Source organism: Babylonia areolata, chromosome 18 (assembly GCF_041734735.1).
Source record: "Babylonia areolata isolate BAREFJ2019XMU chromosome 18, ASM4173473v1, whole genome shotgun sequence".
Classification (NCBI taxonomy): domain Eukaryota; kingdom Metazoa; phylum Mollusca; class Gastropoda; order Neogastropoda; family Buccinidae; genus Babylonia; species Babylonia areolata.
This window is the reverse complement of record NC_134893.1, coordinates 55,477,055-55,500,678: the sequence shown is the minus strand read 5'-3', so window position 1 is coordinate 55,500,678 and position 23,624 is coordinate 55,477,055. Positions and strand designations below refer to the sequence as shown.

The 23,624-nt window shown below is 41.3% G+C and overlaps 1 protein-coding gene across 1 annotated transcript in view; it reads left to right on the top strand.

The window, feature by feature from the left end:
- The window catches only part of LOC143292928 (uncharacterized), a 65,554-nt gene that overhangs the window by 2,977 nt on the left and 38,953 nt on the right, over positions 1-23,624 (top strand). Inside the window, exons 2-6 of the mRNA XM_076603624.1 lie at positions 7,830-7,961; positions 15,770-15,967; positions 18,112-18,360; positions 21,320-21,527; positions 23,421-23,587. Of these exons, the coding sequence (XP_076459739.1) occupies positions 7,830-7,961; positions 15,770-15,967; positions 18,112-18,360; positions 21,320-21,527; positions 23,421-23,587 (954 nt within the window). The remainder of the gene's footprint in view (positions 1-7,829; positions 7,962-15,769; positions 15,968-18,111; positions 18,361-21,319; positions 21,528-23,420; positions 23,588-23,624) is intronic.

Sequence of the window (23,624 nt, the reverse complement as noted above, 5' to 3'; positions counted from 1 at the left end):
TCACAGTTGATCACATATTTACGTTATTAGCAATTATTCACAAACAGTTTTTGTTTAATAGGAAATTATATGTGTCTTTTATTAACTTTGAGAAGGCATTTGATGCGATTTCTAGAAAACTATTATGGCCAGTTTGTTAAAAACACAACACAAAGGTAAAATATTTCGTTGTATTAAAAGTATGTATGAAATTGTACAAGCAAGAGTTCGTTGTGGTACTCAATTCACAGGTCATATTGGTTGTTTGAATAGTGTTAAACAAGGTGATGTCTGTAGTCCCATTCTTTCATCCTTGTTTATTAATGAACTTGCTTCAGACATTATTATGGGGGAAAGACATGGTACCACTTTATATGTTGATTTCAACTTATTGTTTATTTTATTGTTTGCTGACTATATTATTCTACTATCAGAAACTATTATTGGCTCCAAACACAACTGAACTACCTTTCTATAGCTGCATCTAAATTACAAAATAAAGTAGATATGGATAAAAGTAGTATTATGGTTTTCAGAAAAGGGTTGTTCTTTTAGCAAGTGTCGAGAGATGGTTCTATAATAGTACAGAAATGATAATTGTGAATTCATATAGATATCTGGGGGGTGTTTTTCCACAAGACTCAGTTTTAGGTATTCATGTCAAGAATTAGCTAATAAAGCAAAACAAGCTGCGATTCCTATCCTCAGTAAATTGTATAATTTCAATAATTATTCATTTTACATTGTTCTTAAAGCTATTTGATTCACAGATGCAACCAATACTGGTTTATGGGGCGGAAATATGGGGTTTAGATGAATCTGCTGCAGTAATACAGGAGTCAATATTAAAACACCAAATGGTTTAATCTATGGCGAATTGGATCGTTTTCCTCTAACTATTAACTCTGCAGTTTGCTGTGTTCGATAATCTATGGCGAATTGGATCGTTTTCCTCTAACTATTAACTCTGCAGTTTGCTGTGTTCGATACTGGCTGAAACCGATGCACATGGAAGAACATAGATTGCCGTACTGGGCATATAACATGCTGTTGATTCTGGCCAATAGAGGAAAAACAGAAAAACAAACAGGGCATCAAAAGTTCGAGATCGATTGAATATAAATGGCTTTTATTACGCATGGGATAATCAAGGAGTAGGCTGTGCATATTCTTTTTTTAAAGGAGTTCAAGCAAAGACTAGCTGATAACAGGTGGCAGAATTGGGATTCTTACATGAACAACAGCAACAGATTCATACATCACAGGAAATTTAAGACGTCATGTGAGGTAGAATTATTCTTATCAATGGACTTGAATAGATTTGTGAGGTATATATTGACAAGATTCAAGTTTGGCTTATTCCGTTTATTTGTACATTAATCAAGATATAAACTAATTGACAAATGTGAAATACAGTGTCCCCTGTCTGCTCTGGAAAATGAAGTCCATTTTGTTCTGTGTTGCCCTGCCCAAAATGACTGGAGACACAGTCAACGTCCGCCAAATATTTCAGTGATCCCAGTGATTTTAGAACAACATTGTTACTGGCCTCGAAGAAAGAACAAATTATAAGAAATCTAGCCACATGTCCTTATGAGGCATTTAATCGAAGAGAGGTGGTATTGTCATAACACTATATTTTCAGTTGACAGTTTTTGAATATGATAGGCTGTAAAGTACAGACTTGAATATTCATACATTCATTTCTTGATTAGCTTGATTAGGGTCGAGTATTCATTATGACAATCTGTACAGTTGTCTCTCAGCCATGTAGTTATATCTGCCCAAATCACTGAACATACTGACACCTCCATAATAAATATACCATTGATTCTTCCTTAGTGCCACAGAAGGTGCAAATTGGAGAATTAGCCAGTTAACATACAAAAACATTGTTTTGATTTAGTAGTAGTCGATGCAGAACTCTATACTGGAACCATCGAATTTTATAATCCTTTGTTAATCTGAATTGTTTTAAGAATATTTCCCTCCAATTCAGAACAGAATTCGGGTAAGTTTCCATACATTTTCTCACACATGCTCGCTGGTTATATAGGTCTATAAGGATCTGATACGTTGCTTTTAACCCACCGTTTTATACATCCCATATTTTAGGTTTATCATTGTTATGTTATTCACTTCCAGACCAGTTTCGTTTCTTTTTACTGTCAGTGCTCTAATCATCCCAGCACACACCAAGATACCTGCATATTTTAGTCTTAGGCCTTCAGAATTTAAGAAGCTGCCATCATAATCTACCAGATACTTTGTTTTCATGATACCCTTCCCTTGCCATTCTTTTCAAAGCAGCATTTTCTTATCTCTTTAGCATTAAGATATATGCTAAAATTGGCTTGAATTTGTTGTGCAGCTTTATGTGGTATTTGATTACACACAGCAAATACTTGTTTTCACATTGACTAATGATACTGTTTGCATATTTTCCTGAAAAAAAATCGAGTTTTGAAATATCCGGACATGTGCAAATGAAGTATATTTTGGTTTCTGAGCCAAAGATTACCAGCTGATTTTCATAGGCAATACAAATGAGTAAGTATCAAACATTCTGAGCCCCCTTTTCATATTTTTAACAGCCTTAGCTCTCTTGCAGTCCCAAACAAATTAACATTATAAATTAAATAGAAAAAACACAAATTTTCCAGATACGCATATTTTTCAAATAATCTTTGAAGCAGCTACTGATTTTATATTAGCTTCTTTAGAGAGAGAGATTTAAGTTGTCGTTTTGACCATGATTAAAGTAGTTTATGAATATCCCCTAATTTATCATCATAATTCAGAGTGAAAATGTCTTTTTTTTTTCTTTTTTTTTTTACCCGGACTTTCTTGGGTCGACCACCGTTTTATTTTGTATATAAATTACACAATCAACTAAACAACATGGAAATAATCAAGACAATTCTTGGCACTCCATAATAACTATGTCATAGTAATCAGTAGCATTTATGGAATAAATACTACTTTTCATTTACGGATTTTGGGCTTGTTAAAAAAAATAAATAAATAAAAAAAAAAGAGAGAGAGAGAAAAAGAGACAATAATATGGAAGGAATCCGTACAATATCATATGATATATAATATCATATCATAAATCATACAATCATGTGTACCAAACTTAGAATCAACCTTTTTTCTTTTTTTTTCTTTTTTTTTGTGGCCTCAGTTGCATGCAGGTCATTGAGCACCAGAACTTGGTGGGTTTTTTTTGTTTTTTTTGTTTTGTTTTGTTTGTTTTTTGTTGTTGTTTTTTTGGTGCTTTCACACGCCTTCATTGGCCAAAAAAAACAAAAACCCTTTTCTTTCTTCTGTTTTCTTTCGCTTTTTTTTTCTTCTGTATAATATGTCAGTTTTCAATTAATATATGTAAGTACATCTAAATGTATTCAAAGTAGTATTCTTCCGAATACACTAAGTTCTTTGTCTGCATATTCAGATTTCATGGACAATTTCAGTGAATATTTTAACATTATGCATGTGTTTTCAGTTGTCTGTGATTAAGTTTGCTCTGATGTGAGTGTGTGGATTCTGTATGTGAGATAATCATTGAAATCATCTTAGTATAATACATATACGTCGAAAAACATGCAATTAGATCAACATTAATTATTGGAGGGAAAAAAAAGAAAAAAAAGGAGAAGAAGAAAAAGAAAAAAGAAAAGTTGACGCTCGGACAGGAGCTAGGTTCCGCCCTCCCCTGAAACGACGCACAGTGATTGTTCTTCTGTCGGACGCATTTGGACGCTCGCCACATTGTCCTCAGGACAACTCGTCGTGTAACACATGAAAGTAAATGACATACTTGACATTATACAATGCACATTGTCGACACTCATTCGGCCAGTCCGTGAAATAAATACAAGTATTTAGCAATAATGATACAAATAAAAGATACGAAAGTGAATATGTGAAAGGTGTTTGCGTACAGTGTGTGTGTGTGTGTGTGTGTGTGTGTGTGATTTTTTGTTTTGTTTTTTGTCATTTGTCTTTGAAGAAAAAGAATAATTAAAGACTTCTGGATTTCAGACAAAGTTAGATTGCTGCATATATTATTTTTTATTCTCGAGATTTTCCTTGCCCTTATCCAAACCACCTGTTTTTTTCTTAAACCCGATATAGAAGCAAAGTACATCAAACACTTCACATATTCCTAACATTTCCTTCTAGGAAGAGAGTGGTATCATCTGCAAACTGAGACAGTGATGCTTCTACATGCCTTGATAATATGATACCTTTTATTTCAAGGTTATTTCTGATTCGCAAAGATTTCTGCACATATTTGGTAGAGGAAATGTGTAAATGGGTCTCCTTGCCTCACACCACTCTCCGGACCATCTTCTGCGTTCCCCAGGTCATGCTGTCAGATGGCCAATTCGGTCTTCAGCGCGAAGTCAGTCGTCCTTTGCAGTGCAGCAGGGGGTCCCCCATAGCTTCTCGTGGAGTTCCACCACACAGGGCCAGGTATTCCTCCTCAGTGCTCCAAAAGTTGGGCAGAACTGTAGCAAATGCTTTGGTGTCTGCGAACCCGTGCCGCATGGGCATTCATCAGTAGGGGACAGTGTCAGTCTGTAGAGGCAGGAAAGGAGCCTACAATGTCCAGTTCTCTATTGGAAGAGGACAACTTGCTGTCCTCTGTTTAATGTCCAGAGAGCGTCCTCCTCTGATCCAGCTTGGTTTTTGTTTCTCCATTGCTCTCTGAACTGGATCTTCAGGATTGCTCATGCTTCCTATAGGAGATATGATGGACAGTCTGTTCCATTTTGCTGCCCACCTTTAACAGCCTGTCACTTCTTCACGCTGACTTCACAGTTTGGTGGGATCCACTGGGGGGGGTCAGCACTGTCCTCTGTTTCAAGGTCTCCAGTGCCTGCCTGATGTCTTGCAGGATCTGGCTTCCTTCTCTTCCAAGGAGACTTCGCAGCATTGATTTGCAGCCCGTCAGGATGACTGTTTGCGAAGGCAGCTCTTCTCTGGTATTCAGAGTCTGTGCTGCATGAAACAGTGCACAAGCCTCCACTCTGTAGCTGACCTGTTGGGATCGACTTTGTGACACAGCAGCCATCTGGGAACCTAATGAGAAAACCCACGCCACCACTTCTTACAGCACTCTCAGCAGAGGCATCTGTGTAGACGTGGGTCCATCTGTCACATCGATAATCTCGGTCCAGCATCTCGAGAGTCACGTTCCTCAGTTCTGCATCAATGTGGCTATCCTTCTTGCCTACTCCTGGAACATCTAGGACTATGTTCAGCTCCTCTGACTTCCACTCCTTATAGTCCTGTACGGATTCGTCCTGTTGTTGCGTGGAAAGCTGGACACTGGTAAGGTGTCGTTGGTTCGCCTCTCTGGACCAAATACAAAAAGAATCTAAAGCTGTTTTGATGGAAGACTAAGCAATATTATCAAACGCTCTCATAGTCTACCAACATAAGTGATCCAGGTACTAGGTATATAATGATTTCAGTATGTATATCATATAATCGTATAGTCTGTTATTATATATATATATATATATATATATATATATATATATATTATGATATGAATATATATATATATATATATATATATATATATATATATATATATTATATCAGGTAAAAAGAAAAACATATCTGGTCGTCATGAAAATACCTGGAAGCACTTCAGTTTCTAAGCAATACATGCAGAGGCTATCTTATATGTGTTGAATAATGTAATCAGTCCTCTATTTTTTCAAATGTACTTTTCTCTTTTCCGTCCTTAGGAAAACACGTGATTATGTCATGAATCGATGGGAAAGAAACTTCACGAGTTCTACAGTGGCTATTTACACAGCGTACAAGAAAGTAACCCAATAGATTTCAAGCAGTCTGATCCAATACTTTTATTACTTTCCATCTTAAAAAAATCTACCATTGTGATTTTTCATTCAATTGAATCTCTGGCTTCTTCTGCCATTTTCTCTTGATGAGTACAGTTTTTCGTAGTATGTTTTCACATCTTCATTGTTCATCTTCTGATCGTAATAATCTCCCATCCGTCATCTTGAGGATAGCCTTTTCCACAAAATATCTTTTTTCCAATCCACAAAAACATTTTGAAAATTTCGCCTTCCTGTATCTATTCAGTTCTGGATCTTAGAATCATACGTTCAGATTTAGTCTTTCTTAGTGCTTGAAGTGTTTATTTTGTTCCTAACAAGTGTGGGTAAGGTATATCTATTTCTAGTTCTGAAATTGTATCCATAAAACCCTCCTCTTTTAGCTCTGCTTCTTTTGCGAAGCATGTGGTATGGTTTGTTTTGTTTTGTTTTTTTTAATTTCTAGAAGACTTTTCAAATAATAATTGATCCATGGTCTGGAGTATATTATTTTCTGCATACCATGTGTCGTCCTTGCATAATATCAATCCATAGTTCTTCGTAAGTTCCAGATGAGCATTATTACAAAACTTTTATTGTTCCACGCATTTCTGTGGATCGCTCATCATTTGGGGCATTAAGTGGTGGTAATCTCCGTGTGTGCAACGATTCCGATTAATAACATGGACACATTATTGACGATTGCTCTGTTTATGTATTAAAATCCACCATAATGATATTCATTTCTACGCTTTTATTCCAGCTGACAGCAACTGGCTATGACTGACAAGTGTACCGCTGTGTCAGGCTGACGGTTACTAGTAGGCTGTCATCAGCTGGGTGGATTTCATGTGAACGTGGCCTTACTTGTTGCAGAAAATGGAAATCACTTTCTCATCGCAGTTGGTTTGTTTTTCTGGTATATGCCTACTTCTAGGCTCCTTGACGTTTTTGCCGACACCAAAAATATGAATGCTGTTTCGTCTTACGTTTCCTGCAAGATCCTCACTGCATCTATCCACTAATTCAGCCATGTCTCTTCAGCTTCTCTTCTCTATCCTTCGCCTCTTGTACAACTTTATTTCAGTGGGTGGTTTTCGTTTTTTAAGATAATAAGAGCGGCCCGAATTTCCTCAACCCACTTTCAAGATTTGTTTTTGAGATCACAGTTTTAACATTTAATTTTCGTTTGAAACACCCTGAAGGAACGTACAGTCATTTCCTAATGACTCATCATCTGCACCGTTGTTGTCTACAGACGTAATGTCAGGATCACTTTCTTCTGCCTACTACAAGGATCTTCGTAGATTTTCCCAAAGATTCTTGGCTGCTCACTGTTTTTGATTTCTTGGTGCACTTTTTAGCAGACTACCATTAGCATTTCCACCAATGGGAGTATCAGACAGTGAACCAGAGTGAACTTGATCCGTTGTTCGTTGTTCAACAGACAGACATGTTCATCGCTAGATCGAGAAATTACTGACTGGTTGTATGTGTATAACATTATTTGCGCCTGATGACAATGGAAACCAGGCTGTAAAACCTTTGTTTCTTAAAATATGTAAGTCATACATAAAAACAAAGAATTACAAACAAACAAAGAATTATTAATAACCTCAGGTTTAGTGCACGACATCAGTAAAATCAATTTGAACACACAAGGATTTTTGTAATGTTAAAGAGGAAAATATTTGACTCTAATAAATCCTGAATGCGTTTGTTACCTTTGTTCATGTAACTCATAGATGGAGAGTGAGAGAGAGAGACAGACAGTGCCAGAGAGACATAGTGAGAAAAAGGGACATATGGAGTGTCCTGTTTCCCCCCAATATTTATCATTTTGTGGCTTTTTAATGTGTGCTCTGTGTATTTGTATCACTGTATATATCAATTTGCATCTTTTCTGTTGTCTTTTCCATATTTAACATGTCAGAGTACTGTGTAAGCCAGACTGAATGGAGTTTATGACATATGTGCTTGGTTGTACAGTCATGATCATCCTCGCTGGTGGCACCGACTACACGACATTATTCAAGAATGCCAGCGACGGCCAGGTGCTCAGAGACACAGACATCCTGATTAAAAAATCCAACAAGAGCTGTGTCATCGTCTTTCAGTCAGGTAAACACATAAATGTGTTGTAAATTGGGGCTGGTGATAGGATTGCAATGTTTTTATTGATATTTTTACTTACTGTGACGAGCTTCTTATTTCTGTGGCTGTGACTCTGTTGGCCAGTCTGTCAAGGTGTTTGCCTCTGAGTCTTTGTCACCGTTTCTGCCTACCTACCTCTGTCTGACATCCTTCCGTCAGTCAGTCAGTCAGTCTATCTGTCTGTCTGTGTCTCTCTCTCGCTCTCGCTCTCGATCTCTCTTGTATTCGCAATTAACAAAGTTATTTCTGTGCTTAAAGATGTCTGGCATAGTGACACTCTTTCCTCGGGCCATACACCTCTCAAAGTGCTAGGCACAGGGGCGAGATTAACAGGGAGATGCATCCTAATAAGCCCACACTTTCCATGGTCATTGTGGGCTTCGATCTACTGAGAGGTTTTCAACCCATGATCCTGTCAGTGCGACTCAGCCTAAGCGGCAGTTGTAGCATAGGCGTCAGCCCCGACACAGAGGAGCAGGAATGTTCATAGACGGATATTTTCTTACTGTCAGTGAAAAAATGCAATACTGGAAATCACGTCCCGGGTCTCCAGTTCTGTGCGTCTGGATGGTGGCGACCAATCCTGGATCTGTCTCCCCTTAATAGATTTCTCCCCAGGGTTGAATTCAAAATGGACACAAAGGCCAAGGTTTGAAAGACCCTTCACCAGTGCGATTGGGCTGCTTCTATCCACTTGAAGGATGCTAATTTCTAGATTCTCATTCACCCGACGTCTCGACGGTATTTGAGGTTCGTATGGAGGTACAAACTCTTCCAGTTCTGTGCCTTCCTATGTAGTCTTTTCTAAGCCCCTTTTCTTATTCCCCATGCTAATGAGGGAATCCACATCCTTGGTTAAGTCAAATAGTCTCTTTGTTTACCTGGATGACTGGTTCATTTTGGCCCAGTCCCATGCCCTGTGAAAGAATAATGTCTCAAGGATGCTGGAATTGTGCTCTCAAAAGCGGTTCGCCACGAACAAATAGAATTGCCATCTCTCCCCGAGTCTGTTTCAAAAAAATGTTTTTAAGGATTCGTCGCTCAGTCAGTGAGAGCCTGTCCAACCCAAGACAGATTGGATCGACTGGTGGATCAACTCTTGGATGCACGTCGTCCCTCCTGGGCAGCATCACGAACCCTGACTTCTCTCCAGGGTAAGATAGAGTCACTCATGCTGGTACCAAAGGATACCCCCTTGGCTGTTCCAACTAGCTGTTATCGAGATTAGGTTCGAGTTGCTCCTGGCTCTGGGGTTGCCCTTAGCCACCTACTCAAGAGGTGGCACTCTTCACAGACTCGCCCACTATGGGCTGAGGAGCATGCATGGGTGCATGCCATTTGGCAGAGACTTGGTGCTCGGAAGAGTACAAGTGCAAGTGGAACACAAAGGAGTTTGCAGGGCTCTTCTTCATTTCACAGAGGTGGCTTCCGACAACACCATCATATTGTTTACGACCAACATTACGGGTGTGTTTTACATGAACAGAAAAAGAGGGGAGGAGAGGTACACACTGGGTAAACCCCTTTCGCGGGCTCGGGCCGCCCTCTGTTGGTACCACGACAAGAGCATTGCTCTCTCAGCAAGACACATCGTGGACAAAGCCAACATCGTGTCTGGCAAAGTCAGCAGGTCCAAGAGTGTACTCGACAAAGTCACCTTTCAGAGGGTGTGCGAACTGTGGCTCTGACCGATGATGGACCATTTTGCGACAAAGCTCAGCAAGAGACTCCCGATTTCTGTCTTCCCAGCCTGGGCAATTGATGCATTTCCTCCTTTTCCAGTGCCGTCGTAGGGGGTTGGGAAAACCGGATTGGAGCACTCCCAACTCATTCTCATCGCGCCCAAATGCCGGCTCAACCATGGTAGCAGGATCTGGCTCACTCATGTTCTCCCTCTGGAATTCAAAGTCAAACCAGATTTGTTAAAACAGACACGTTCAGTGAGTGGTAAGCAGAATGAAGGATCCCACCTACCAGCCCTTCTAGCAAGCAGCTGGCTAACTTCATGACACACTGCTACGTAGCGCTTAACCTCTCAGCTAGTGCAGTACGAGGGTACAGATCGGCTATCTGTGCCAAGCATTGGAGGGTTCTCCATTGGAATTCAAAGAGAGGTCTCCTATGGGGGTGAGAGTGGGGGGCATCCTCAGTGGAGTCACAGAACCCCAGGAGGTTCCACTGTTCCTTGTCTGGGTTTCATCTAGTAGGCACCATTCAGTCCCTTCAGTTTTCTTCCAATTGAAGTGCTCATCCTCAAAACAACCTGCCTTCTTTTCTGCCCACTGTCCGACATAAGAGTGAAATGAATGGTCTGAATGGGTTCCCTCGGGTTATGGCCTTGCACAGGGACGGTTCCACATACCCAGTTTTCTTTCTGAGTTGTTGGCTAAAAAAACAAAGAGCCAGAGGGTTTGTCTCCCTCTCTGACTACTTATCCATAGGGATTAAGTTTTGGAATTCGCTTTCAGTTATGTGTTCACGTACTCTCGGGACAGTTTTTGCAGAAGACATTCCTTCCAGAAACGTCTTCTGCTCTCAGTGAATGAGAACTACAAGAAAAACATTACAGCTAGCACATTCTCTCTTCAGGCCTCTCAGGTCAGTCTGAAAGCCTACCGTCACACTTAGTAGACACAGAGACACAAGCGATTTGAGTCTGAGTGCAAATGAAACGCAGGCCGTCAGCATTTTGGCACCTTTCAGCACCATATGCCTCTTTGCCTGTTCTAGAGGCAGCCTTCTGATGTTCGGAGAGCCCCTTTATCGACCTATATCTCATGGATTTTTGAATGATTAGGACTGATTGTTCTAAATGGATATCCTATTATTTCAAGATCAGTACAGCCATTATCATAACCAGCACTACCCATGCGAATCAATAAGTCTATGCCCTCCTCTGTTCCCTATGAAATCTACACAGTCTGACTTAGTACAGTATTTGCCACCAAAATGAGGAGTTTGTATTATCCTCGCTGTTTGGTTAAATGTACTTAACTTGTCCAACTCAAATGCCTGTGCGTCCTTCCCCACTGTTATCGCTGTGGTTCACACGGTGAATTCTTTGTTGGCCACGGAATGGCAAGACATTGCATTGATTGGCTGAGTAGACGATGGGTCTGGTGGGGGTACCTTAGTACTGTGTTATCCGCAACTAGGTCGATGGATAATGCACAGGTATCAAATTATTTTCAGTACATTAGTCCCAAACCTGTCTCAGTTGTCTCTTCCAACAGAACTGTGACCAGGTCGGAAACTGCACGGTGTTTCTGGCAAATTTTCATCAGAGATGCTGCTGATCAGGTTGTCCAGGATGACTCCAGCCAGTATCTTTCTTACTATCTACATAAGAGAGTTGCCACCATCAGCTTCATTGCCGGTTTTGTTTTGTTTGTTTGTTGTTTTTTGTTTTTGTTTTTTGTTTTGTTTTGTTTTAGTAGGAGACAATTATGGCATCTCAGAATTAACTTTGCATGGTCTCTGTTTCCTAGAAGCTGGTCACAATTTGTGGAATGCATTCAGAGTTATGGAATGCGTTCAGAGATTCAGGGCCTGTTGCCTTGTAAAGCTGTACAGGGATTCTATCCAATCCTGATGCTTTGCCAGAGCTGGGAAAACTGATGGCTTTCTTGATCTCATCCATTAGTTTCGTTTCTTGGGGATCTGATGGTGATGATGATGATGATACGGATACTTATATAGCGGCTTTCCTCGGTCAGAGCCTAATCTCTAAAGGCTTTACAGATTCATTTGCACAAGAGGCTTCCTAGGAAAGGCTGCCTTTGGGGGCTCATCATTCGTTTCCTGTGTTGTTCAGTCAGGTTTCAGTCATGTGCACACTCATACAGACATGAAACGTTTTACGTGTGTGGCCGTTTAGTTTATTTACCCCGCCGTATAGGCAGCCATACTCCGTTTTCAGGGGTGTGCATGTTTGGTATGTTAATGTTTCTGTAACCCACGGAACATGACATGGATTACAGCATCTTTGACGTGTGTATTTTATCTTCTGCGTGCGTATACACACGAAGCGGCTTCAGGCACGAGCAGGTCTGCGCATATGTTTAGCCGAAAGATCATAAGAATTTCCACCCTTAAATCAACCAGGTGAGATGGGGATCGATACAGGAAACCCGGGCAAGAATCTAGCGTAAGAATCATTTGACCAACGCACTCGTCATCTGGTCCAGAGTGGCAGGGTCATAAATTTAGGGTCTGTTCAGCAACGTGACAAAAATGTTATCTCCACCTTTCTGTGATGCTACCTTTGTTGGATGCGAGGAGAGTTGTGCTAGGCTTAGGTGGTCCATACACATTTTTGATCACACTGAAGAACATCTTAATGAGTTTGAGTCTGCACTGGTCTGGACCCCACAAGTTTCACAAGCCCACCAGTTGTCCTGCATCTTGCGAAGCTCATTTAGCACCTTGCTCTAAGTTGTTTGAAGTGATCTTCTTTAGAGATTGAGGACATGTTATTTTGCCATTTAATAATGCTATTAATTTATCGTCAAGAGATTTTCTTTGTTGTTCTTGTCAAACAAGTCCTGTTGAGTTCGTTGTTTTGGTTCAAGCACTGTCACTGCTGACTTTTGTCACCAACTCTTTAAACTGGTTCTACTTTTCTGTTTGGTAACCATTCAGTGGTGAGGCGAGAAAACGGTTCAGACTAACCTGTAGGTGGTGACTTGTCCTATGAAGAGAGTATCCCGACGTTTCGGGCCCTGGGCCCTTCTTCATGGGGAGAAAAATAGAGAATGGAGAAGAAAAGAGAGGACAAAACCAAGACAGAGGTAAACCTAAGAACTGTGAGGAGTAATCAGAGAGAAAAAAAAGAGGGGGCAAGAAAGAACAGAGAAAAAGGTGAGCAATATTTACAAAGGAAAAGAAGGGGGGATGGTTAAACACTGGAGGGAGGGTGGAGGTGGAAAAAGAGGGTTGTGGTTCGCCAAAAGATGAAAAGGTGTAAGAATATGTGTGCTGGTCAGTGTGTGTGCGTGTGAAGGGAGAGAAAGAAAACGGAGGGGGAGGGGAGAGAGAGAGAGGGAGTGAGAGACAGGGAGGGAGGGAGAGAGAGTGGTGGAGAGGGAGGGGGAGGAGAGAAAAGTGGGGGAGAGAGGAAGGGGAGAGGGAGGGAGAATGAGTGTGTGTGTGTGTGTCTGAAGGTGGATTGCAGGGGGACAGGAGCAGTGAAAAGGGAGGGGAAAAGAGAGAGAAGAGGGCCCAGGGCTGCTAGGGGTCCATCACTCTGGTGTTGATGCCTGCAGGCTGGATGGTCCCCAGGCGGCTGATCACGTGGGACTCCATATGTTTGCGGTATGCTCTGTTGCTCGGGTTCTGCCATACAGCTGAAACCTTTGCCTGGGTGTAGTTGTGCAATGGGCTGTTGAAGTGTTGACCGATAGGGTCACTGTAGTTCAGCCGCATTGAGCGAAGGTGCTCTGAGAAACGCTCATTTAATGATCGGCAGGTCTCACCCACATAGAGCTTGTGGCACAGAGTGCAGGTCAAAATATACACAATGTCCGTTGACTTGCAAGTGTAATTGGACCATGGGATGAACTGGCCTTGGGGGCCCACAAAGGTTGTGGAGGCATCGATATGGGCACAGGTCTTACACTTGGCCTCGCCACACGGGCTACATCCAGGGGGAGTGGGGTTACCTGTTTGGTGGCTGAATCTGTCCTCACAAGCAAGTCATGGAGGTTCTTCTCTCTCTGGAACGCTATCAGGGGGGTCTGTGAAAAACCTGTCCCAGGTACGTGTCATTCTGGATGAGGTGGAAGTTTCTCCGGAGGATGTCACAGATGGTAAGGTTGTGAGGGTGGTAGGGGATGACTGCCACTGGTCGGTCCTCTTGTTCCTCCCTCCCGACTGGGGTGAGGTCTTCTTGTCTGGGCACCATGCGTGCCCTCTCCAAGGCTCTCTGAACTGTCTGCCTGGGGTACTGCCGTTCCTCAAAGAAGGTACGCATTCAATGGTGAATGAGCAGTCAGCTTATCATCGAGGTGGAACTGATACTTTCGGTGACATCTGGAGGTTACAGTCTGTGGGTGTGGAATACTGCACACAACAGCTTTTCTTTCCTGCGTTGAAGAGGAGGAATGTGAAGACTGAAGATTGAGCAAACCAGTCTATAATCAGTCCAACACTCTGCCCCTCTCATGGCTCCGGTGATACTGACGTCATGGTTGTCCCGATTGCAGATGACATAATCAATAAGATACTATTTCTTGGACCTGGGATGCATTTATAAGGGCTTGTAATTGTTTTCTGGTATTGGTGATTCACTGTACATGTAATCATAAGGAGCAGTCATTTTCTGTTCATCCTTCCCACACTTTGGGGCCCCATCACATGTCCCGGCACTGCTTGTCACTACTGATTCTAGTATTGAAGTCTCGGAGAACTTCTCTTTGCTTCATCGCACTGATGAATATCAGATGTTGGGTAGATGTCAGGGAGAGACGAATTTTCATAAGGCGCTAATTGACTCATGTGGAAAAACTGCCGGCATGGATCCTTTATTCACTCTGTGCCTTACCATTCCAGGAGAATGCGTATCCACCCAGTGGATTACAGACTGATCCTTTTACAGTGAATCGCTTCTCACTGAAAACTGCAATGTCAATCTTGTACCGTGCTGGTTCTCTGGCCGAAAAGCCTGCTTTTTTCTCGGGTCTTTCTGCCTCATCTCTATCAATGCACTGCAGATTATTTTTTCTTGTTTTCAACTGCAAAAAGGAGTTCAGCTGCCAGAGGGGGAATTCTGGAACCAGTCCTTGGTCTCACGAGAATGAAAAACTCTATTGTATTGTTTTTTACCACAGTGGAAATCAGGTATTGACTGGATGCTGCAGTGCTTGGCAAACAATAGTTCTTTATGTTTCTGCTTTTTCCCATTTCTGACATTCCTTACGTATCGTTTTAAACAGTTCCAGTGTGTAAATTTATTGTGGAAAGGTCCGTAAGCAGTCTCTTTTATTGTCTTTTATCATTTGCACAAGTCTGTATATTTGGACTCTTGCCTTTCCACGGATATATCTTTTTTTCCGGCATCTACGCCGTTCAATGGCATTACCCCACGCCCCTCATTCTGGGTTCTCCCTAACACAAACATAGCTCAGTCCGTCTGCCGTAGTCCCACTGGCAGCAATCTCACGGGAAAGTATCAGTGTTAGGCTGTCAGGAAGCACGCACCAGATGAGACCTATACTTTGCACTCTGCGGAGTCACTTCGGTGATGTTTAGCAGTGCCTGTTTAAACAAACAAAAAGTATATATATAGAGAGAAAAACACGCAAGACGACACCTACAAAACCCCATAATGACGACTATAATCGCTGAGCCAAAGTGAGTGTGCGACCCGGCTGGAGTAGATTCCACCATTATATCCCTTCATCGACAGTCATCCATGAATACGTTTACAGCGACAGGACCTCATTACAAGCATGAAGTGGAGGAGACATTAAAAGAGAGGTCATCATGAGAGCAGGGCCTGAAAGAATTTGTGACAAGAAGAAAAAGAAATAATCCTCATCTTTGTCATCACTTAAGCCCACAATACTTTCAACTGCCCGCGCCAACGACTACTTTATTCACATGGGCTGGTTATTGTGCAATAATCATTTTGTTGATATGCATTTCTTTTAACTTTGAAAGTGGGTTGTTCTGCCGAATATACACAAAAGTAAATATTTCATTGCCGGAGAGTTTTAAAGTATGTGTTAAAAGTAATATTGCACAATCACGATACGTTTTTGAATGTGTTATTACAGAAATACAGCTGGCCATTTCGATGGGGTTCAAGTCACTGGACATTTCTGTTACGATACCAACAAAACTCCAAAATCAAACCACAGGACTGCTGGGTAACTTCAATGGTGTCAAAGACGATGACTTTGTTCTTCCTGATGGTACTGTCTTGAGCCCGAACATCACAGAGAGACAGATCTTCGAAGACTTTGCTCCAAAATGTAAGATATTTTTTGTAAACCTGGCCCATGTTTTCAATAATTATTTCATTCCATATGTGATGCACCTTATTACGTTACATCATACAGTATTAGATCACACATATATACAATATCACATCACATAAACTATATCATGTTATTACATTATGTTCTCATACAATTATAATCATGGCAGTGGAGGCTTTCGTGGTATCTGACGCAGGCTTTTCGATAGCTAAAACAGTATGATTTTATCTCGGTATGTACTGTTTTACTTTATATACCATTACGTTACTATGCCAAACAACATTTTTCGTGTATTTCGTTTTGTTCAAATAGCATAGGGCGTCGAATGTTTGGCCCATCAATAAACTTTCACTGTCAAAATCGAAACAAAAACACATAAATACAGAGATGTATATCAGGTTTGATGATCCATAGAATCAATGTATTGTTTTGGTATGTGCCAATTGAACTTAAGCAAGGACATATTTCCAACAGGTTAGGGGTACTGTGACTGAGCATTTGAGCAAGAGTGGTTTTTTTTTTTTAATGCGGAGAGGTCCCCCTTCCTCTTTTTTTTAAAGTAAATAGAAATCACTTGTGAACCACGAAGACTGAACAAATTGTTTTGATTTGTTTCAATGACTTCACATTGGAATTGAAAAGCCGGATTTTTTCGGCTGAAGTTATATTTGTTCTTGAGTTGTATAAAACTGCTCTCGCCTTGCCAGCCCTTGCTTTGATATATACCTCTGTGCAACCTGTGTCGATGATGCTTCTGTAATGCAATATGAAGAGGTAAAAAGACATGACGCAGTCTGGCCTTGAACCAGTCTTGGCATGGACCTGTGTGGTGAACTGTCCCTGTGGTTGACCTGAAACTGATTCCGGCTTTTCTCGATCATGTTGGCCAGCTTGGTGAGCATTCCATAGTGGCAGAGTTGTTTCCATAGAACATCTCTTTCTACATATATAAGTCTACACTGTCAAACGCTGTCTGGAAGCTAACAAAAAAATGTACAAAGAGGGGAATTTCTAAAGACGAATTTCAGCAGTCTGTAGTTTGGTGTGGTCCGATTTTTTAGAGACTGAAGAGTATCGATTTTTCTTGCAAGTCGGGACCAGTTCTGTGAGCAATCTCCAGTTCATCCTCTACTGTAGGAACATCGACTAAGTCTATGAAAATCAAGCAGCATTTTCGTCGACGGTCGACCAAAGTTTGCGCGATAACCTGGGAGAGATACCGAGAGAGAGAGAGAGAGAGAGAGAGAGAGAGAGAGAGTTCAGTGACAACTGTAAAATGATATCACCCTCAATTATACTTTGGTGTACATGGTCATACAAACACACATAGACACACAAACGCACGCACGCGTGCACGCGGGTGTGATCCGGTCTCTTAAGATAATTTCTGGCAACACTACTTCTTTACTGAAACACAACAAAATATTAATGTAACCAAGTTTTCAATTCCACGTCTTGTTTAAATATTGAAAACACTTTATGTTTAATGCATCTGTAAAATCTACAAGTAAGAACACTTTTCGGGAAGAGACTGCATCAGATTTGTGTAAAGTTTCAAGTCTGAACTCTGCGTGGATGACAAATATAGCCAGTCTTCTGTTTTTTATTCTGATGCTAGAATACAGTATTAGCCTCAGTAGCAACAAATTACTTCTGTAATGGTGAGAGAACAATGATCTGCATATCATAAACCCAACTGATTAAATCTAGATCTAACCAAGACCTGCAGAAAATAGTATTTATAAATTTATTATTCAGGCCATGAATCTAATTACAGGACCTGAACTCTTCCATAAATATATAGCACAGTTATGACACTGTTCACATATATAGAATTAATTAGGAATACTGGGATACGAAATTGAGCAGTTCTGCTGACCACCCAACTTCAAATGACAGTGCAAGCAAGCACAACGTTTCATGCGTTGGTGCTTGTTCTTTCAACAAAAAATAACCCTTTTGAATATTTTCACACATGCAGTGGTTTGTGGATTCTAAGAAAAAAAACAACTATAAAAGATATATATATATTTTTTTTTAATCAATGCAATAAAGCATATTGCAGCATAGTATTAGCCCAACTACAACCCGTGAAAGTTTCACTTGTGTTAATACGTTTGATTATCTGATTTTCCAAGGGGCCGTGAACGCAGAAAATACAGTGCTGCACTACAGGGATCGAGAGGGTCCGGCGAATTTCTCCCACCCAGACTTTGTGCCCATCTTTCTGGATGAAATGCCAGAATCTTCACTGCAGGCTGCGAAAGATTACTGTGGTGCAGGCAGCAAGGCCTGCATTTATGACTACTTCGCAACAGGCAGCGCCGCCATTGCCAGTGACAGCGAAGCAATAGAAGTCATAGCTGAAGAGACAGAACGGCTCATCAGTGAGTTCATATTTGCTTTGTGCACCAATAGCATCTGCATGTACAGTAATATCCGTAGGTAGATGAAAACAATATATAGCTTTGTGGGTCAATGATGTCTTAATTTTCAACATGATTGGTCAACCATTTAGGGTCTTTTTCTTACATTTACCTTGAAGGTTGGCCTAAACCTCCCAGAGATCAATGGTTGCCGTCCGTTTTTGCTGCAGCTCTGTGCGCATGCGTGCGCGTGATGTATGTGTATGGATTTGTGACACGTTGCATCAGAAGTCTGACTTTAATTTTCCCACATATCCTTGATTTACTGGTGTATACATGCCAAGGCATGGGTTTTCTACCTCGTACTCAGTTCATTTGAGAAAACAGAGAATAGGTCATTTCGAAATCCTCTAGCTTTCTTTTTATTCCACTGATAATTGCTGAATCTTGTTTTGTGTGATTCTGCAAGAATGGCGGTCCGCCTCGCTTTAACATTTTAACCTCTCCTTAAGTGTCTCCTTTTCAGCAGTTCTTATCTTTCCTCTTTAATGTTTTATTTGACCACATACTCCTGTACTTTACGTTTTGGATATGCTGTGTTGCTCTGTACACAGCCAGGATCAAAGTGGTTTGTGATCCCAGCCCTTCAGAATTGCTGCGTTCCTTCTACTATTTCAGGCAGCCTCTTAATAACTTATTCGTAAGTGTTCAGGTCTTTTGCCAAACTCTCCCAAATCTTTTCTTCTTTCATTTCTAGGTTGACCCAATTCAGAATGTAGAGTTACTTGTGCTGCATTCTGCAAGTTCCCCTTTTGCAAACCATCTCCTGCCTGTCCATGGTATGTCCATTCCAAGGTTGTTGGGTTTTTTTGTGTTTTTTTTTTTCAATTCCTTTTTGAATGCAGGCAGTATACTGTACTTGGAAGGATGAAAAATATGATCTATTCTGGTTTGGGACTATTAGACCATGCATATAGATCAAACAAACACATCTTTTACGTTCTTTATCCCCCCAAGGACTAGATTTTTTCTCAAAGCAGAGAACATGGTCTTACCTTTCATTAAGTTTTGCGAACGCCTTCTTTAACTACTTGAAGAATTCCAGAGGTTGAGTTATACAGATATATATGCCCTCAGTCACGAAATTGTCTCGCTGGTCTGTAAACACATTTACCTTGGACTGTGGAGCTTACAAGAGCAGTGTCATAGCGCGATGAACCAGATCCTGGGGGCTGCTGCATTGTACATCAGTCGACTTGAGCATGATGTGTGTTTCTGGTGCAAGGAGAATTTCTTTTGCACCTCGTGTAGATGCACGTATACCTTTGCATTGACACTTTCATGGTGGCATGTTCCATCAAAAAGTGTGCTATGACATGTCCTCAAGACCCCTGTTGATTATCATGCTGTGTATAGCTAGCTCGCCATGTGGCGGACGCGCCCAGTATTCTGGCAGACTGTCAGCCACTTCACTAGGTCAGGTCAGCCTGCCTGTGACCAGTGGACGATCTTGTTTGCCTTGGTTCATTCGTCACTTCCACGTGTACTTATGGCCATTTCACGTAGGCTGTGGATGTATCACAGAAGAATCTGGCTACTTAAGTACCATGTCCCAGTAACGTGGAAGGAGTTATACATGAAAGAGCCCTTAGTTTTGGAGGCATGCATTGTCCAGCACAACCCTAGTTCCCACAGTTGCTTTGTCTTGTTCAAATGTTCATCATAGAATCTCATACTTTGCTCCATGCTTCTTGGCTTGGGTCTGACGAAATTTGTTAAAAATCCAGAGTTGCTGGATCTTTACGCAGACTTCTGTGTCAGATCTTTGTAAAGCTGGGCGCCTTTGATACACGCTGGACCTCACGGCTCATGTACACGGGTTAGGCACGCATGGAGAGTTATCTGTTTCTGATGGCATTACTTAATAGTGACATACCACAAATTCCCAGAACCCGCCCATCCTGTTGTCTATCTTCTTGGCTGACCTGTTCTTAGTCCCGTACATCTCCGCTTCATCGATCAGGATCCATTGGTCTGCTGTTTGTTTCACCATCGGCTGGTTACCTGGCTTGTCCTTTCTTGATGACAGGTGTGGTGATGTTCACTCTTACAAGTTGTCGTATTGATTAATGATGCATCTCTTGAGCGCAGACGACTTGATCCTTCTCCCAGTCATCTTGACTTAGGTTGATGTTACATATATAGGGACTGCATCTACTTTTGAGACCATTTTTGAGGTTGCAGAGGGCCAGGATGGGTGCCTTGTCTTTCCCTCATACACGGAGAATAGAGGACGTTTAATGTGCTGCATTATGAAAGTGTTCAGAAATCATTCTTTCACTTTACCGATTTTCTTACCTTCAGAATGATGGCACCAAAGGTACAACTTCTGCTCTACTGGCTTGAAAGGTAATGTGCTTCCTCTCATTAATTCCAGGTGAACCCACCATCCAGCTCATGCTCTCTGCACCAGAAAGAACTGGCTCAACATATGCAATTAAAAAGAATCCCCTTCCCTAATTGTCTTTTACAACCCAACATGCTGTTTCTCAGTTACATACTTCCCCATTTGAAAGCATCACCATGCTGGGTTATTCTAAAGAGAAACCTACACAGAGTCGGCAACCAACTGTACAAGCACATAACTATCTTTAATTTTTTTCCAGAAATGATAATTATATCTTGATTTTCCATATGGGTATGTGATATGAAACAACGAAATCATGAACATGACATTGACATTTCTGTTTTTGATGAAATTCTGTGTATCTGAAAAATAGGCCGTTAATGTTCAGGAATTGTTTAATGCAAACTCACTCGTGAGAGACAGACAGATAGATAAACAGATGTACAGAAATACAGACAGAAGATAGGGAGTTATGCTTTGCAAATTTGGAAAGAAAATATGTTGTTGTTTTTTCGAGACAGAGAATCCCACGCTGTATATATTATTTTGAAAGGATAGATATATCTTTCACAGAAAATACAGTTCCTGTCATAACACTCAACACCACCATCACTGGAATATCCGGAGAGACTATGAACTTCGCCGTTGAAGGTTATGATCCTGATGAAGGCGACGTTTTGACCTACCATGCAGTTGGTGACGATGGTGACGTTGTACAAGTGGATTCAGACACTGGTGACGTCACTGTAACCCTGGACAGTACAAGGCCTGTCAGTGTGAGGTAATCAGTCCGTTCCTGGAAACTCGTACTATCACTATTGCTGTTTATGGTGAAGTACGGCTGTCATTGGGCATCGACAATTTAAGACATTGTCACATGGGCATGCACGCGCATGTACACACATATGAATGTCTGAAGATGTACACAAATACACAGCCACGTGTATACGCACATGTACGCGCAGATACACTTATAAACATGCACACTCTGTCTCTGTCTATCTCGCTCGCCCACTTGCATGCATCAATAAGTATGCAAACCTAGATACAAGTGTACATAAATACACAATCACGAATGCTTGCATTCACTCACATGCACACACTTGCATACAAACCTACACACATGTTTACATGGACTCAAGTACGTTCTCTGTCTCTCTGTCTCTTTGTCCCTGTCTTTCTGTGTATCTCTCCGCACTCTGTCTCCCCATGTTTCTTTCTTCCTGGATTACAATAGTCGAAGATGTAGATGCTTTCTATTTATTTGTTATTTTCACATTGAAAAGGTCACAGTCTAAAAACTGAAACCAGAACAGCAAATGAAAAGCATGGTGTACAGTGCTACATGTATTTGCTCATGACATCGAACGGGATCCAGGACCGAGACACATTAGCCTGGATCCTAATCCTCAACGTCCCCTAACCCAGTGCAGGCACGTCTACAACTATGTCAGTGACTGCCTTGTCCTAAAGTCACTTCACTGCCTGTATGACGGGTTAATCCATCATGCTGTAATTGCAGCCATATTGCCTGCACAACAGGTAAATCTGTCACTGAGCTTTTCCGATTTTTCCTCCACCCAGATATGGAAATAGCGTCATCACTGCATGATCCGCGGCTCGATCAGTGAGCAAAGAGAACTTTCACAAACATATCATACGACGTGGGCAACTTTGGTCGAGTTCAGGCAAGCAAAGGCAGCAATGAAGACCCAGATTTTACCGCAGACAATGGGAGATAGGAGGAGGATGGGGGATTAGGTAGTTTGATAATAGCACACATTTTGGACTTGTTCCAAAATGTGTGTTGTCTTCGTAGTTCTGATTGCTATTTTAGTTCAGTCACAGCACTTTGGATACCAGGAGTAGGTTTTTCTTTGTTTTCAAGCTATTCTATATTATTGAAAATTTTACAGTTGTATAGCTATGTTTTATGTATGAAGAAATTTACAATTACATGGCTAAAATATACGGGTTTTTTTTTTCAACAGCTCTAAATCATAATCTATATATCCCATAACTTCAAAAGTGATTTCAATACAAAGCACAGTCAATATCCTTTCTGAAAACAAAGGTTGGTATGATTTCGACAAACAAAATGTCTTCTGCAAAATTTGTTTGTTATTTTATACCCATTTTCACTTAAATTTCCCTGGAAGAGGCCCTGCAGCAAGAATTATGTATTCTTGATAGTGAATAGGCTAAAGGAAAGATTCTTTCCCAAGAGATGAGCTGTCCTTGAAATCAGAAGTTCGCTGAGATCAAACATGACGTTAGACATCTGTTGTAAGAGCACACTGGGCAAGCCACATGGCGAAATGATGGAAAATATGGCTGCTGAGGTAGATGAAAACAATATCATCATCCACTGACTACATAGACCAGACAGCAGAGCAGCAGAGGTACTTCAGGCTACAGGACGAGAACTTTTCACCAACAAATAGAGCTGGCGTCAGATGTCCCCTTTGACAGACTACACTGGCTTAACAGTAGCTGCAACTCACCAGCGATTGGTTGCTATGCCTTTTCCTCGACAACATAATAACAGACATTCGCGAAAACACATAATGGTGGCCATATGCATTCTGACCATCTTATACCGACAGACAAGACTCTCACCACAACAGGTACGGAAGCGCATGCTTTCAGCATAACTCACACTTTCTGTTCTCAGTGTGTTTGCGGAGGATTCTCAGCAGGTCCGTTCCCCCAGGTACGAACTCGTCATGAAAGTGTGCTCAGGGTGCAACAATCATGGGGTTTGCGACTATGCCAGGACCATTCCTTCCGACAAATCAGGTTTTCACTTTGCTGCCTGCATCTGCCATCCTGCTTGGACAGGTATGTCATTCTCATATTGCTCTGTTTTACAGTTTTA